Source organism: Chrysoperla carnea, chromosome 3 (genome assembly GCF_905475395.1).
Source record: "Chrysoperla carnea chromosome 3, inChrCarn1.1, whole genome shotgun sequence".
Lineage (NCBI taxonomy): Eukaryota > Metazoa > Arthropoda > Insecta > Neuroptera > Chrysopidae > Chrysoperla > Chrysoperla carnea.
The window spans coordinates 88,791,924-88,807,643 of record NC_058339.1 but is presented as its reverse complement, the minus strand read 5'-3'; the positions used below and the strand labels follow the sequence as shown (position 1 = coordinate 88,807,643).

General features: G+C 28.6%; 1 protein-coding gene across 4 annotated transcripts in view; it reads left to right on the top strand.

The window, feature by feature from the left end:
- The window catches only part of LOC123296556 (ecotropic viral integration site 5 ortholog), a 127,051-nt gene that overhangs the window by 58,034 nt on the left and 53,297 nt on the right, over positions 1-15,720 (top strand). For 3 of the 4 annotated variants that reach the window (XM_044878076.1, XM_044878075.1, XM_044878079.1), the window contains exon 1: positions 8,596-8,685. The exons of the other annotated variant lie outside the window; for it this stretch is intronic. In XM_044878076.1, the coding sequence (XP_044734011.1) occupies positions 8,636-8,685 (50 nt within the window). In that variant the 5' untranslated portion in view covers positions 8,596-8,635. Of the gene's footprint in view, positions 1-8,595; positions 8,686-15,720 lie in introns of those variants that run through there. 4 annotated transcript variants of the gene reach the window in all.

The window sequence follows — 15,720 nt, the reverse complement described above, 5'->3', positions numbered from 1 at the left end:
ATTTTTATGATTTATTTATAGTTTTTTAATTTAGGTTAGATTTGTAATTTATTATTTTAAACGTCAAAAAATACTCGAATGGGCCTGCGCACAAGTATCATGCTCATTGGCCAAACTAGTCAACTGATGGCAGTTGATTGGCTAGCGCCACTGACAATACAATTTGACAGATACTGTGAACAGTATAAATTGTAAAAACACGAATGTAACAGTGTGCAGTCCGCCACCAAATTAGCAAAGAGTAACATTCACTAGCTAATTCTTACTGATGATGACTACTTGGTAGTCGAAAATACGTATTTTAAAAATACAAAAAACTGATCTAGGAATTGGGGCAAAAATCGAAATTTATTCCTTGTGCAATGATTTTTATCCAAATCACAAAGTTTTTGCTTTTGATTTAATCGATTCCTGAATTCTAGGATTTTGTATTGGTACGCTTAAAATAATATCAAAATATTGCTTCATTCAGAATTTCGGGCGTATCATAAACAAATATTAAAACAATCGTTAATCGAAATTATTCCTCCACTCATCAAACCCGATTTTTATTTATTTTGGTCCAAAATTACCTTATGTACTGAGACTTATCGAAATTAGAATCAATTTTTAAACATAGCTAAGAACGCTCTCGATTAAATTAACTTCCAAACGATACAAGGCGCTACGATGCCACATACGGACAGGCAGACACACACACATACATAGCGGCCAAACTTATAACACCCCTTCTTTTAGTTCGGGGGCTAAAAAAATATGATTATTTTATCTTTTAAAGTAGAAAAATGTTCCCTTGTTCCCACAAAGGAACTGAACCTGCTTCATGATTGCCATGGAGCAATAATGAATGATTTGACTTTTTTTTCATCATAAAATTTGTACGTGGTAAAAGCTAAAAGTCATTTTACTTACAAGCAATATAAATTTATGAAATAATTTATGCATACAAATTATTATAAACAAGTGAAAACAAACAATTGACTGAGTTAATTGTTGAAATACCAATCATAGTCAGTGTTGATTTCTTTATCACATTACACATACAAACATGTGACACATACATAACTGATAATCAAGTATAGTACATATGTAAATGACTTTATAGGTTTCTGCATTACCGACCGACATTTAGTGTATAGTTTGTACACATATTATAAAATTTCCGCCTAATTGTCGCCCTCACGGGTAAACAGTGATGTTTACGAAAAAATGTTTCAAACAAAAGTTGTTTAATTTTTGATAAGGAACATTTTTTACATTTAAACTTTTGTTCTATCTCTAACGGTTTATAAGATGGGTCCTACGGACCCAAGACCCAATTGACCTATAATGCTCATTTACGAACTTGACCTCACGTTTTACGTCCTGAGTGCGCTGTAAAAATTTCAGCTCGATATCTTTTTTCGTTTTTGAGTTATCGTGACCACAGACGGACGGACGGACGGACAACCGGAAATGGACTAATTAGGTGATTCTATGAACACCTATGACAAAATTTTTTCATCAATCATTATTTTTAAGCGTTACAAACTTGGGACTAAACTTAATATACTATGTATATTTCATATATGCATGGTATAAAAATAAATGAAGATATTCCAAATCGATTCGCGAACGAACACGGTTTAGAACTAACTAGAAAAGTATGAAACTCAATGTGTTTACAAAAATGTATAAAACGTGTGTTGTACTTGTAATACGAATGGAATTTATCGATTTCCAGCCTTTCTTTTCTACCTGTTCGTATTTTTCTATTATATATTTTCTGTTTACTTTACCTATGTTTATACGTACGAAGTAAGTTGTTAAATTATTTATTTAAAAGATAAGATCAGAAAAATGTATGCCAAATCTGTACGATCTAACAATATATAATACAGCACAGGTAATACTTACTTTGTTGTTTCATTTGTTTTACAATTCAAATTTACTTGCAGATAGAAGAGAAAAACAGATAGGAGGGGGGTTTCCCGATTATTTAAATAAATTAAAGAACTTCAAAAGTAGGCATAGTTAATATTGGTCTTGGACGGTAGAGGGATCATATGTTCTCATAGATTTCTCCAAAACTAGTTGGTGGAAATTAAAAAAAAAAAATTTTAATTAAAGTTAAAACCTTAATAAATTATTGAAAGCAAAAATAACCCGTTGTGCCCGATTAATAAAGGATGTATGAGCACGGTAGCAGGGACATAAATTTAAGAAAAATGTATTTTCAAGTTTGATGGTGAATTATGTTAGAACTTGATAATGTAAGACAAAAAGTAAAAAATAAAAATTTTTCGATATCTGGAGTAATTTTCAAAATATCAAAAATTAAAAATTTAATTTAATTATTTAGCTTTCGATATTTCGAAAACTAACTTATTTTTAGTTTACATTCATGAAGTTATAACAAAACTAGCTGTTAAACCCGCTTCGCTGGGTTGTTTTTGCACATTTAAATATCAAAATTGTTAAATGAAAGACTTTTTTTTTAATTCTCTCTGTGTGTACGGAACAGTAAGATTTTTTTGGCCGATCCCAATATTATGTCTACACTCTCTGTGTGTACGGAAAAGTAAGGGAAAGATCGATAGAAACCCATGGAACATTCCAGAATATTCGAGAAAGTTCTAGAACATTCGATAGAAATCCATAGAACATTCCAGAATGTTCGAGAAAATTCTAGAAAATTCGATAGAAATCCATGGAACATTCCAGAATTTTCGAGAAAAATCGAAAGACATTTGCGCCAGTAGCGCCATCTAGTGAAAATTGTACTATTGACAGTGGGGCCTATTGTACTATTAGAACTATTTTTTTAATCTATTTTCTATGAATTTCTAGATCATTTTTAATTCCACCCCCACCAAACTCCCTTATTCACAATGGGAGCCTAAGGGCTACCCAATGACATAATCCCCTACCGAAGGTCAATGGTTAGTTTTAGGGAAAATCGGGGACATACAAACAAACACTCTCTTTTTATATATATAGATTCGTCATTAAAGTTGAAAATAAAGTACAAATAATTTCAACCACAAGTCTAAACTTGCCTTGGTGCTCGTAATACTTTAAGGAAAAGCACGTTAAAGGACGTTAGGACACCATGTATATAATATTATAAAGCTCGATCGTTGCCCCTTTTGGCTTGGTAATTGAATACTGATGGTGGTAAAATGAAATGAAGACTGACTCCACATAAATGGTAAAAACAATTAAAAAAAAACACAAAACCACAATTAAAATCATTGAACTTAAATATTATGTGTTCGTTCCTTTGCTGTTGCATTCAGTTCACTTCATTTTACAAATCTAGATTTTATAAAAATTATTTTAATAAGAGAAATATCCAAGATTTTTTTTTTTTTTTTTTTTTTTTAAATATTTTAGTATTAATAAGCATTTTTTTAATGATGTTGTAATTATTTCATAATATTTCTGTTAATTAATTCAATTTTTTATTTAACACTCACTTCTAGTGCAGTTTTTAAATATTTGAATATAATTAGAAAAATTTTTTATTAATAACTTGCCGGTTTATTAAAAAATAATTTATTATTTTATGTTTTCTTATAAAAAAACTTTATATTGGTTGTTTCAAAAGTTTTGCCCGTGTTAATGTCCTGTGGTTTTGTAGTTCCATATCTCCACAAATCAGTGTGCGAAAATTAAAAGAATTGAGTGTCGAAGTTTTGTCTCAACTACCATATTCCCCAGACCTTTCCACCACCGACTACCATCTTTTCAAGCACTTCGATAACTTTCTCACCGGTAGAACATTTGCCAATCAAAACCAGTCTTTGACGGCCTTCATCGAATCCCGAGCACTCAATTTTTATGCCGACCAAATCAATCGTCTTACGTTTCGTTGATAAACGTACTCTGATTCAAATGGCGCTTATTTCGATTAAATTGAATAAGTATTCACTGAGATATTACAGTTTAAAGTAGACTCATAAAAAAACGGTGCAAAACTTAGATAATGGTTTATAAAAACATTGTCTTTACTTACTCAGGATAATAATTCGCTTTCACACTATTTTTCTTGCGATAAATAGGTAATTGCCCATTACGTGGGCCAAATTTATTTATCGAAATCTTACTATTTGCCTACCAGGTGTTTATTTGCCGCACGAAAATTAACTGTTTGTTATTACATGGCAAATCGTGCAGAAGAGAATATCGTAAGTGTTGAAAATCTTGCAGAGTGTCTATTTCACAGTTCACACTCGAGTTTGGTAAAAGCTCACATTTCTTCACTCGCCCTTCTCAGAGGCGGACTGGCCATAAAGGAGTTTGGATAAATTTCCGGTAGGCTGACGGTCAAAAAACTAGAAAATGGGCAAAATTTCCTAATTTTGACCTTTCAAGTAAACATATGTTTTACACTTCTAGAAGATCTAAATAATTTAAATACTCGAATATTGAATTTCCTATTCATATTTCATTGAATTGACTATAAAAGCTCATTAGTGTGAAGAAAAGGCTAGAAAACACGTCTTTGCACTTTGCACTGTTCTCTTGTGCAATTGACTCTTTACCGCACTTACTGTCTATATTATACGATTTTATCCTACTTGAACTGATTCGCTTCCCTGCGCCAACACCACAATTTTTAAGTACAACAAATAAGATACTTCATTACTCGCCGAATGTGATATTTACGGTACATCTTATAGGGTTAGGTTTAATATCTGTAAAATAGCATGATTTATTTAACGGTAGTTTTAAATAGTTTTACTGTAATAAATGTTTGATACATATTATTAATTATTTTTATAAATTTCAAGCATTTATTCATAAAATTAGAATATCACATGAGTAGCAGATACAGTTAAATTTATGTTTACATTATTTCTGGTCTGCTACGATAATATCCATGTTCTACAGTAATTATTACTATAATACTTCAAAAATGCATTAAATATATTAAATTATCACAATGATACTTATATTAAACTAGCGACCTGCCCCGGCTTCGCACGGGTGCAATGCTGATACTAAATACACTACAGAAAAACTGTGAACGTTGTATATAAAAACATAGCGGCCCGCTCTGGCTTCACACGGGTATAAAATATATAGCCTATGTGATTAAAATCGATCCAGTAGTTTTGATTTATTCATTACTGCCCGTGGCCCGCACGCGTTAAATTTGGAGTAAAACAATCCCCCTTTCCCTATACCATGAAGATTTCCTGCTATCTTTGGAATATCTAAATTCATACACTACATTTTTACTTATTTACTTTTTACATTTTTAACTATTAACCTCAAAAATAGCAGTACTTCTCCACTATTTAATGGATGTTATTATACATATAAACCTTCCTCTTGAATCACTCAATCTATTAAAAAAAACCGCATCAAAATCCGTTGCGTAGTTTCAAATATTTAAGCATACAAAGGGACATAGGGACAGAGAAAGCGACTTTGTTTTATACTATGTAGTGATTATTAAATATAGTATGTAAAATGAATTATAAAGTAATCCAACATGTGAGGTTGGATATTTCTGATACACCCTGTGTACTTAAAAATAGAATCAATTATTTTTTTAAATCAATTTAAAATATTTTAAATTTATTTTATCTTGGGTATTATAAAAGTTATAGGCTTTTAAGAAACTATTTTTAAAATAGATTGTTTTTAGATTAATTAAAAATGTTTATCTATTTGTTCAATTCCTAGAAATATTAATACTTACTATTCGTAGAAGAGCTTCGTTTAAGATTAAGGTCTTTATTCTCCAGTTAATATTGAATAGGTTGTGCAGGAATCTGAGCTATAATTACTTTGGCGACACTAAGAGCTCCATTTGGATATTATTTTTGTACAAAATCGTACAAATAAAAGGACCGAAGCAAACAAATGTTGCTGCGGTAAGCCACAAACCAAAATCTTCAAAAAATGTCAGAGGAGGAGATTTCAAATCAACCGTTTGAAATGTAGCCATGACAAAAAAACAGGGATAATAGGGAATCGGACTCAATTTTTATTATCACTTCAGATGAAGAATTCTCACTTCACGAATAGAAATGTGAAATTGGTTTTTTTTTTAATTTTTACTAGAATGCAAGATATGAACGTCTAAAATTAACTAAAATTAACCTAACTAAACAAAGAGGAAAATACCAATAAGTGACGTCATACGCGGGTATCGCTATAGAGATTGCCTATAACTTCTTCGTTTTTAATCAATTTTAAATTCACTTTCAAATTTTGTCATGGAATCAAGTTCAGTTTTAAATTTTTATGGGTAATATGGTCAATTCGACTTCAGGATTATCCACTATTTATGATTGCAAATTAAACTGCTTCAATTCAGATTTTAATAAACAAATAATTTTGCTTTATTATGATTTTGCTTTATGAACTTCAAATCAATTTTTGAAGAAAATAATAATGATACAACTCAACGCCTAAAATATAAAAATAATTTGGGTCAAATAAATTATGTTATAGTACAATTTCTCGTATAAATGTATTATTATCGCAATTATAATAATTAGTATTAATGTCGTCAACACTTTAATAAAATATATATCACAATTGTATAAATAAAGATTGATTCACACCTTTGTATTTAATACTATGACACAGAAACACATAAAGTAAAACCATGACATTACAGAATATATAACATTTTACGAAAAGAAGAACCAAGTAATTGGCAATTATTATCAGTGATTATAATTGTAATACATAATAATCACTACATATTATAAAACAAAGTCGCTTTTTCTGTCCCTATGTCCCTATGTACGCTTAAATCTTTGAAACTACGCAACGGATTTAGATGCGGTTTTTTTTAATAGATAGAGTGATGCAAGAGGAAGGTTTTTATGTATAATACATCCATATTATAGTAGAGTAAAGGGTTGAAATAGGGGTTGAAAGAGATATGCTTCAAAAACTAAAAAAGTTGTGCATCGATTAAGTTCAAATATTGACAGGATATACAACCAGCTTCAAAGATCTATTGTTTTTATCTACTTTTAACCTTCGGAGGGTAGAAAGGGGTAGTGAGAAAGTGGGAAGGAATTACCGAATATTTACAAATATACCTAAGTGGGGTATCAAATAAAAGAGCATGACGTGTACATTACAAAACTGTTATCCCACGGAAGGAAATGTGGAGGGAGGGGTGCAAGTGGGGATGTTGCCCAGCAAAGCGGGTAGTTCACAGCTAGTAATAAATATAAAAGCAAAAGTATATTCTTAAAATATATTTTAATATTATAAATACAATTGGTCAATACACTTAGATTATTTTTATACCCTGTATATTAGAAATATATCATGGTATAATGAGTTTAGACCCAAGTTTTTAACGCTTGAAAATATTGATGCTGCGAACAAAGTTTTGGTGTAGGTGTTCATAAAATCACTTAATTTGCCTATTTCCGGTTGTCTGATCAACTGTCTGTGGTCACAATAATTCAAAAACGAACAGAGATATCAAGCTGAAATTTTTATAGGGTGCTTAGGACATAAAAAGTGAGAGAAATTACTTTTTCTGTAAGAGTGACTATCTTTCTTTTCTTACATGGCGTAAAAACACAAACGATTGCGATTGATTGATTTCAACAATTAACTCAGTCAATAGTTTGTTTTCACTTATTAATAGGTAAAAATTAATTGTAATAGGGGTCGGACTAATTTTTTTTTATCACTTCTGATGAAGAACTATCGCTTCACGAATAGGAAAGTGAAGTTGGTTTTGAAAAATCTTTACTAGTATGACATTTCTTAATTAAACAAAGAGGAAGATAAACACTAGTGACGTCATACGTGGGTATCGCCATAAAGATTACATATAGAACTTTGGTTTTGCTAAAAGGAGATGGGAAACCTTTGAATGCAATCTTTGATTGCTTATAACTTCTTCCTTTTTTTTTGAATCAATTGTAATTTCACTTTCAAATTTTGTCATGGTATCAAGTCAAATTTTACATTTTTATGGGTAATATGGCCATTTCGACTTCAGAATTATCCCTCATTTAGAGTGATCTCAATTAAAACCAAGTTGATTGGTATTTTTGATTAACATTTTATATGCTCACGGCATTTTTATTTAAAATGTAATGAAGGTATAACCTGGGCATTAGAAAATAAGTGATGACCTTAAAAACCATATTTAATTAAATACATTAATTAAAATTGATATTACATAATCAATTTACGGTGTCATATTCTGTATGTACTTTTTATATTTCTAAGGTATGAAATTTAAGATTTTTTATTATAACAAAAGTGAGATAGACAAAAAGGTTTTATCAAATTCATTTTTCAAGACAAAATATGAACGTCTCAACAAGTAATTTAATATCTGTTTGTTTAGTAAATACATTTAAAAAATCACTTTAATAAATAATAAAAGCACGACATTCATTGCATCTTCTGTAAAGTGGCACACTTTGAGTGCTATATCAAATTTCTTTGTAACAATTCTTTACAAAAGGACAACAAACTGAAGGGGTTGATTTTTTATAAAAAAAAGAACTATATTCTTATGTAAGCTAAAATTGGTTTAATGTGAATTCAATTTTTTAATAATTTTTTTCACTTGTGGCGGGTTTAATAAAAAAATTTATTCGGGGTGGCTGAGTGTAATATTGCTGTTGAAGAAGTCGCTTTGCAGTGGGACATGGTTTTACAAAAATTTATGTCCTCACGTTATCGGCGACCAAGAAAGAGGTAAGATTTTTCTATTTTAAATTATTTTAATGCATCATCAAACAATTGAAAACTTGGAATGGATCCGATACTGTTTAAACTTTATATATTATTACTTTATTGTTATTTATAAGAATATCGATTTGATACAGAGTTATGGGTCACATTTTTTAAGATGCTTAACCGAAATCAGAATTTGAAATTCATCCTTCTAAAAATTGACAAATAGGGACGAATCTTAAATTTTAAATTTTTTTTCTAGCGTTAGAGATAAAAACTATTTAAAAAAAGTTACTTAGAATATTTTTTTATACCCATAAACCGATTTTAATGACAAAATTCGAAGTTTATTTTTTCATTATTTTGGTCTTTACTCAAAATTCTTTCATGTTTATTTAAATTTATTTATCAATTTTTACATTACATAGCACACTAGTTATAAAACTTTATTTTTATAAAAAACGGTGTAGATAAATCGATCCGAAATATCGTTTTTTTTCGAAAATTACTCGGCCAATCGCCAAATAAACTCGATTTTTGAATTTTTTGGGTCAAAATTACCTTATAAACTGAGTTTCATCAAATTCCGAAACAAATAATTTTTTACGATTTTTTCGAATTTTTCTAAGGGGTACCCCTTGAAAAAATTGCAAAAAATCGATACAAATTTATCGTCTCCAATTTCGATAAAACTCTGTATATAAGGTAATTTTGACCCAAAAAAAACAAAAATCGGTTTCATGTAACTATTGGGCGAATAATTCTCGAGATAATACCGGAAATCGATCCGAAATATCGTTTTTTTCGAACATTTCTCGGCCAATCGCCAAATAAACTCGATTTTTGAATTTTTTGGGTCAAAATTACCTTATAAACTGAGTTTCATCAAATTCCGAAACAAATAATTTTTTACGATTTTTTCGAATTTTTCTAAGGGGGGGGGGATTTTTTCTAATTTTTCCCCTTGAAAAAATTGCAAAAAAATCGATACAAATTTATCGTCTCCAATTTCGATAAAACTCTGTATATAAGGTAATTTTGACCCAAAAAATACAAAAATCGTTTTCCTTTAACAATTGGGCGAATAATTCTCGAGATAATACAGGAAATCGATCCGAAATATCGTTTTTTTCGAAAATTACTCAGCCAATCGCCAAATAAACTCGATTTTTGAATTTTTTGTTTCAAAATTACCTTTATAAACTGAGTTTTGAAGTGTTGAAGATGCTTCGATCCGCCACTGATGATAAAGTATGTATAAAATTACACAAATTCTCAAATAATTCAGCTTTAGTGAACGTAATAATTTTAATTAAAACACAAATTTTATAAAATAATTTGGTATTGTTTTATTTTTGTGATGTATTTTAGTTTTTGTGACCTCCAAACTTACGGTTACTTAATTCATAAAATTAGATACACTTTTATTTCAAACACTCTGCTATGATGTAAGATTCGATCTTAAAATTATTATACAAACTACAGCGCGAGCGGTGACTATATACTACTGAAAACTTAAATAAATATTATTTATTTAATATAAATAATCAAATATTATTTTAATATTTATTAAAATAATAATAATTTTATACTTCATTAACGTTGATGGAGTTTTTTTTATTTATTTATTTTTATTGTAAAGAATAATAAGTTTTATTTTATTTTAATTTATAAAATCATTTTCTTATTATTATATCATTGTTTTTTATATCACAAGTACAAAGCGAATCAAATCAAAATATATTATATAACTTGATCAAATATATAAATTGTTTTGGTAGGTTCCAGCACAATACCTAATTGCATGGAAAAAAATCTTCCTAAAAAATATTTACTGATGTTTTTAGTGGCAATTCTTGTATGGAATTAAATAGTAAGAGACGAAAGGTATAGACACCTCCTTGCTAGAAATCAGAAACGGGAATAATAATATTTATTTCTCTAATATTCGGAAAGCAAACAGCCGAATTATTTGCATAATCTTACCTTGTGGGCGTACTTTCTTAAGGTTTAACACTCAAAGATTTTTACACAGACTTAAAAAGAGTCGAACGGAGCACAGTGGAGTATTTATACCAAGTAGAGTAGTCATATTCGTCTTCAAACCCAATTATTTCATTTTCTTCTTCAATTTTTTTAATTTTTTTGCTTCAGAGCCACTTTATTTCTTATCTGTGCTTGCTTTTGTTTCCACGTAAGGTGAAAGGCTTTGAAATTATAAGTTACAAAGTTTGACTGGAAAACTTCTTGCTCTTCTTTTGACTTTTGACTTAAGCTATCTTATTCTCTACCCTTATCTTGATCTTAAAAGAAAAGGCGCAAGTTCGTTCAAGATATTTTTCATAAACATGTTATAGAATACTTAAACTTTGCCATGTTACAAAAAATTTTGCTGGACAAAGTGTGGCACATAAACATAAGCTTTGAGTTTGATAAATTTAATGAAAAAAGTTACCTTTTTTAACAGCAAATATGAATCCCAAATATTTAATTTTATTAATAGAATCATTAACATTAAGTACTAATAAATAAAGCACAAGTCAATTATAAAAAATCCTGATTTAATTGCACTAACAAACACAGTAAAAGTAAATTGAATGACACGGTAAATCGAGAGAAACAACAATAATAACATGCATCCGTAAGAGAGGGCAGATTTCGGAGGTTAAGCTAACTCAAGGGACCTGTTTGTGATGGAGTGTTCTGTTTGTTTGTAACTCAATTGACCTGTATCTGACTACACCAAAAAACCACTTTTAATGCAAAACAAAGGAGTTGAGTTTTCTTCTTTACTTTTGCCCGGAAATTTGTTATAAATACTCCATTGTGCTTAATTTCCAGTAAAATATATCATAATCGTACATAATAATTTTGATCCATTCTGTAATGTTCTGTCAAATAGTATATACATAATATTTATATTTATGTAAATTTATTTTATATGAATTACTATTGCACAGCATAAAGATAGTACGTACTGTAGTGAATTAAAATTTATACACACAGGAAACAGAAACAGTATAACCAGCATCTGGGAATCATATCACATTGCTTTGCTACTAACAACTTTTATAGAAATTTTACATATTTATTACAGAATGACACAGAAATTAAATTTAATTAAGTGTTAAACATAATGAAACCTCTAAAATTCTAAATAGTAGATATTTCTTTTTATTACAAAATTGTCTTGGCAATTTTAATAATTCATAGTAAATCTCTTAACATTTTCAAAATATGTGTAAGATATAAAATCATAATGCCTCAACCATATGCTCTAAAATGAAAGCGTTGATTTTCAAAACTCGGAAATTGTAGAATACAAATCTTTATCCACAAAGATTATAAATTATTCCTTACAAGAATTGTTAATTCTACTAATGTATGAATAATAAATTATTTGAGCAAAACTTATTTTCCCTCTTAGAGAAAATTATTACATTTTTTTGTGCTTCGGACTTGATTGTATCACATTATTAAAGCAAAAACGTATTTCTGCTCCATTCTGTAAATTGATAGGAACTTTGCAATAATATAAAGTATAGTAGCAGTAATATAGTTTTTAGTCACAGTCGTCAACCATTATTACAATCATTATTATATATTATTTATTTATACATATTTATCTTCTTATTTTCATATCTCCCATCTATGCAACAACAACATATTATATCTATCTATCTCTTCCTGAATATAACAAATATATTCATGAATAATATATAAATAATATTATTTTCATCTTAATGGATTTTATATGTGTACCGCCTTCAACTGATTTATATTTTCAATATAAAATGTATACCGAGTCCTTAAAAATGTTCTTTAAAAACACTTTAGCCAATAATCCATAAAAAGTTTATTTCTACTTTCAAAATTAAGATATGTTTATAAAATTTATCGTCAAACTATTTTTTTTTTAATTTTAAGGTAGTAAGAGTATTAATTTATAAAAGTAGAAGTTTTTTATTTTTTAATCTTTAGAAATTGGAGCAACATTATTCAAAATGTATGCGATCATTAAAGATTTGCTGTGAATAATATATTAAAAAACAAATTTTTAATGATACCATTTTTTTTCTATACATTGCCTTAATAGCCGATCAACCTTCAGAGGCTTATCTTAAACTGAATACCGAATATAATCCACAAACTTTGTTGCCTGAAAGTGCGAGGTTGCTTGCGTCAAATCCGGTAGTTCTGATTTTCTGTAGACTTGTTTATGATGTTGGTCCAATGAATAATAATCCACGTTTTTGATCTCGAGCGCCGAATGCATCTATGTCAAAAAACAGAAATCTTAAAGGACTAGTTTTTAATACTACCTTTTCAGGATAGTTTTAAAGTAGACTAAATTTTCTACAATAGGAGACTAGAATTGTCTCTGTAGACCCAATACTTTTCGGGCTAAAGCCTTTTAAAGTTCATAATTTTTTCGCAATTATTTGCAATATTCTGTTGTTCTGAATGAATTTTTACCCTGATTCTTCGTAACCTCTCGTAAAGCTGAAATAAAGTCGAAATTAAATCTGCACAAAATCAGAAATAGAGGATTTGACGCAAGCTCTGATGTATAAAGTTACGTTGATAAAATTTGAAAGGCTTTATCTCGGAAATTATTGGGTCTATAGAGACAATTCTAGTCTCATATTGTAGAAAATTTAGTCTACTTTAAAAAAGATACTATTAAAAACTAATTCTTCATAGTTGTAATCGCCAAATCTAAAAATAATGACAAAAATTTCACAGTTTTTTTGATTTTGGACAATGTTGCGTTGGAGCTCACAAAGGAATATTCGTTAGGCCAACATCATAAACAATAATTCTGCATTTTCTCTCTCGATTAACTGTGATCTTAGCCAAATAAACGGCAATAAGCGGAAAACTTAAGTAAACGGGTTAATAATATTTTTATTTTGACGGTATACATAATAAATAAAATGTTATAGTGTATGACAATTAATATGGGTTCTAAAGTAATAATTTATTATTTAGTGTTAATATTTATTGTCTTCTCACAAGAGACTCATATTACATGCTAACATACATACTAAACTAACTATAAACTCCATTTTACATTACATTGCTGCCAACTTAATATTTATAATAAGTTTTGAATAATTGATTTCTTCTCTGATATCAGTCCATGCGTACTTTATTACTGTAAGTAGTAAAACCTTTTGACATTTTATTATTAATGACTTATAATAATAATAAATAAATAATTTAATATTATCAATTGAGATTCTGACCTAATTTGATCAAGACTGGCCAATTTATTTTTATTAATTCTATTTTATTTTCATGTATTTTGATCCTAATGGCTCGATTTAAGTTTAGTAAACATCGATGTGAAATTACCCTTATAATAACTCCAAATTTCTTAGCTTTATAGGTATTTATGGGGTATCCCAAAACCCCAGAGTGATAAAGATGATAAAAGCAGAAATTTTACGTTAAAGGCTATTGTCTTACTATAGGCATAGTGTCTGAAAATGCTAAATTTTTTTATACTTATTAAAGATATTATAATACAAGTTGCATTAAAAGTTTAAGTCGATAGACCGTTTCTAGCTCGACATAAACTGAATTAAAATTCGAATCATTAACATGCAGAGAGTATTCAAAATGTTGTGTTTTTAACAAGTTTTTGAATTTTGGAAAAAAATTTAACTGTTCATTGTATCTGGTATGAGATTTTGATTAAAAAAAGAAAAATTAATGATTGTTGAGAAATAAATAATATAAAAGTAAACCATCTAGTTGAATAGAAATAACTATATTTAGAGTATTGTGGTTATAAGAGAAATAACTATAATAACAAAATTGTAAACACCTGATTTTTCACAATGTAATGTATGAGAAATAGTTGTGTGATACAGTTTTAGACAAAAATTATACCTTCACTACAAGCTAATATATCGTGCAAAAATTTTTGACAATATTTAGCAAGACACAAAATTTGATTTTTTATCTAAAAATTTAAAATGTTTTTATTTTAGTAATTTGAACTTAAATATCTCTATAAATATAGAATTTGAAGAAACAATGCTTAAAGGATACATTAAGGAATAGTTTCGGACCACCCTGTATAGAGATTGTGTCACATTCGCGCTAGATTTTTAAGTATCCAAATCCAATTATTGTTGGCTACCAAATAATTCAATTTAATTAGATTTTACCATTATGGTTGCTTGATTTTATAAAATATTATATTTCTTTTGAATGAAATTATGAAAATAAAAACTACTTGTAAATTAATTGGGACAGTTCGAGTGATTATGATATACTCACTGGCAAAGAAATCGAATCACATAGAAATAAAATACAAAATAACATGTAAATTATCGGTAATAAATGTTTCTCGAGATCTTGAAATTATTAATTTTTTCTTTTTTCTTTACAAAAAGCGACTTTCTGCACAAAAACTGTTGCTTTTTGGACATAAAATTGATTTTTAAACAATTTTTGGAAAAACTTGAAATGCTTGTGTGTTCGAATCGATACTACCAATTGATCTTAAAACAGTTATCGTTAACCGATTGAGCTGAATTTTGCCAACATGTTTAGTTTGGATGACAATGCATTCTTAACTAAGTAGCGTCTTTCCAAATCAAATATAGCAGATGGCGAATCAAACTAGTTACTTTTATCCACCCGCATGATATGGATATCAAACCGAAGGTTTTCTGAGGAGAATACGAAAAACATATGTAATTTTAATGACTCTATAGTAAGCATGACCTGAGTTTCCCATCACTTCCACCATATTTGGTTGATATACGTATTTTTTTTTTAAGTTTTAAATAAAGAGTAGTTATTTCTATGAGTCACTCATGCATGACAATTTTTAAAAGCTTGAGTCTCTAGTTTGATATAAATTGATTTTTTTCACAGTTAACAGAATGAGATATTTTTTTAAAAGCATATATTAATTTCTTTGCTCACGAGTGTATATTTTTTTGCATATAAAATTATTTTAATAAAAATCCTTTTTAAAAACTTTTTTTGTATAAAAGTAAAAATAATATTTTTCAATTATACACACACAAAAAGAAA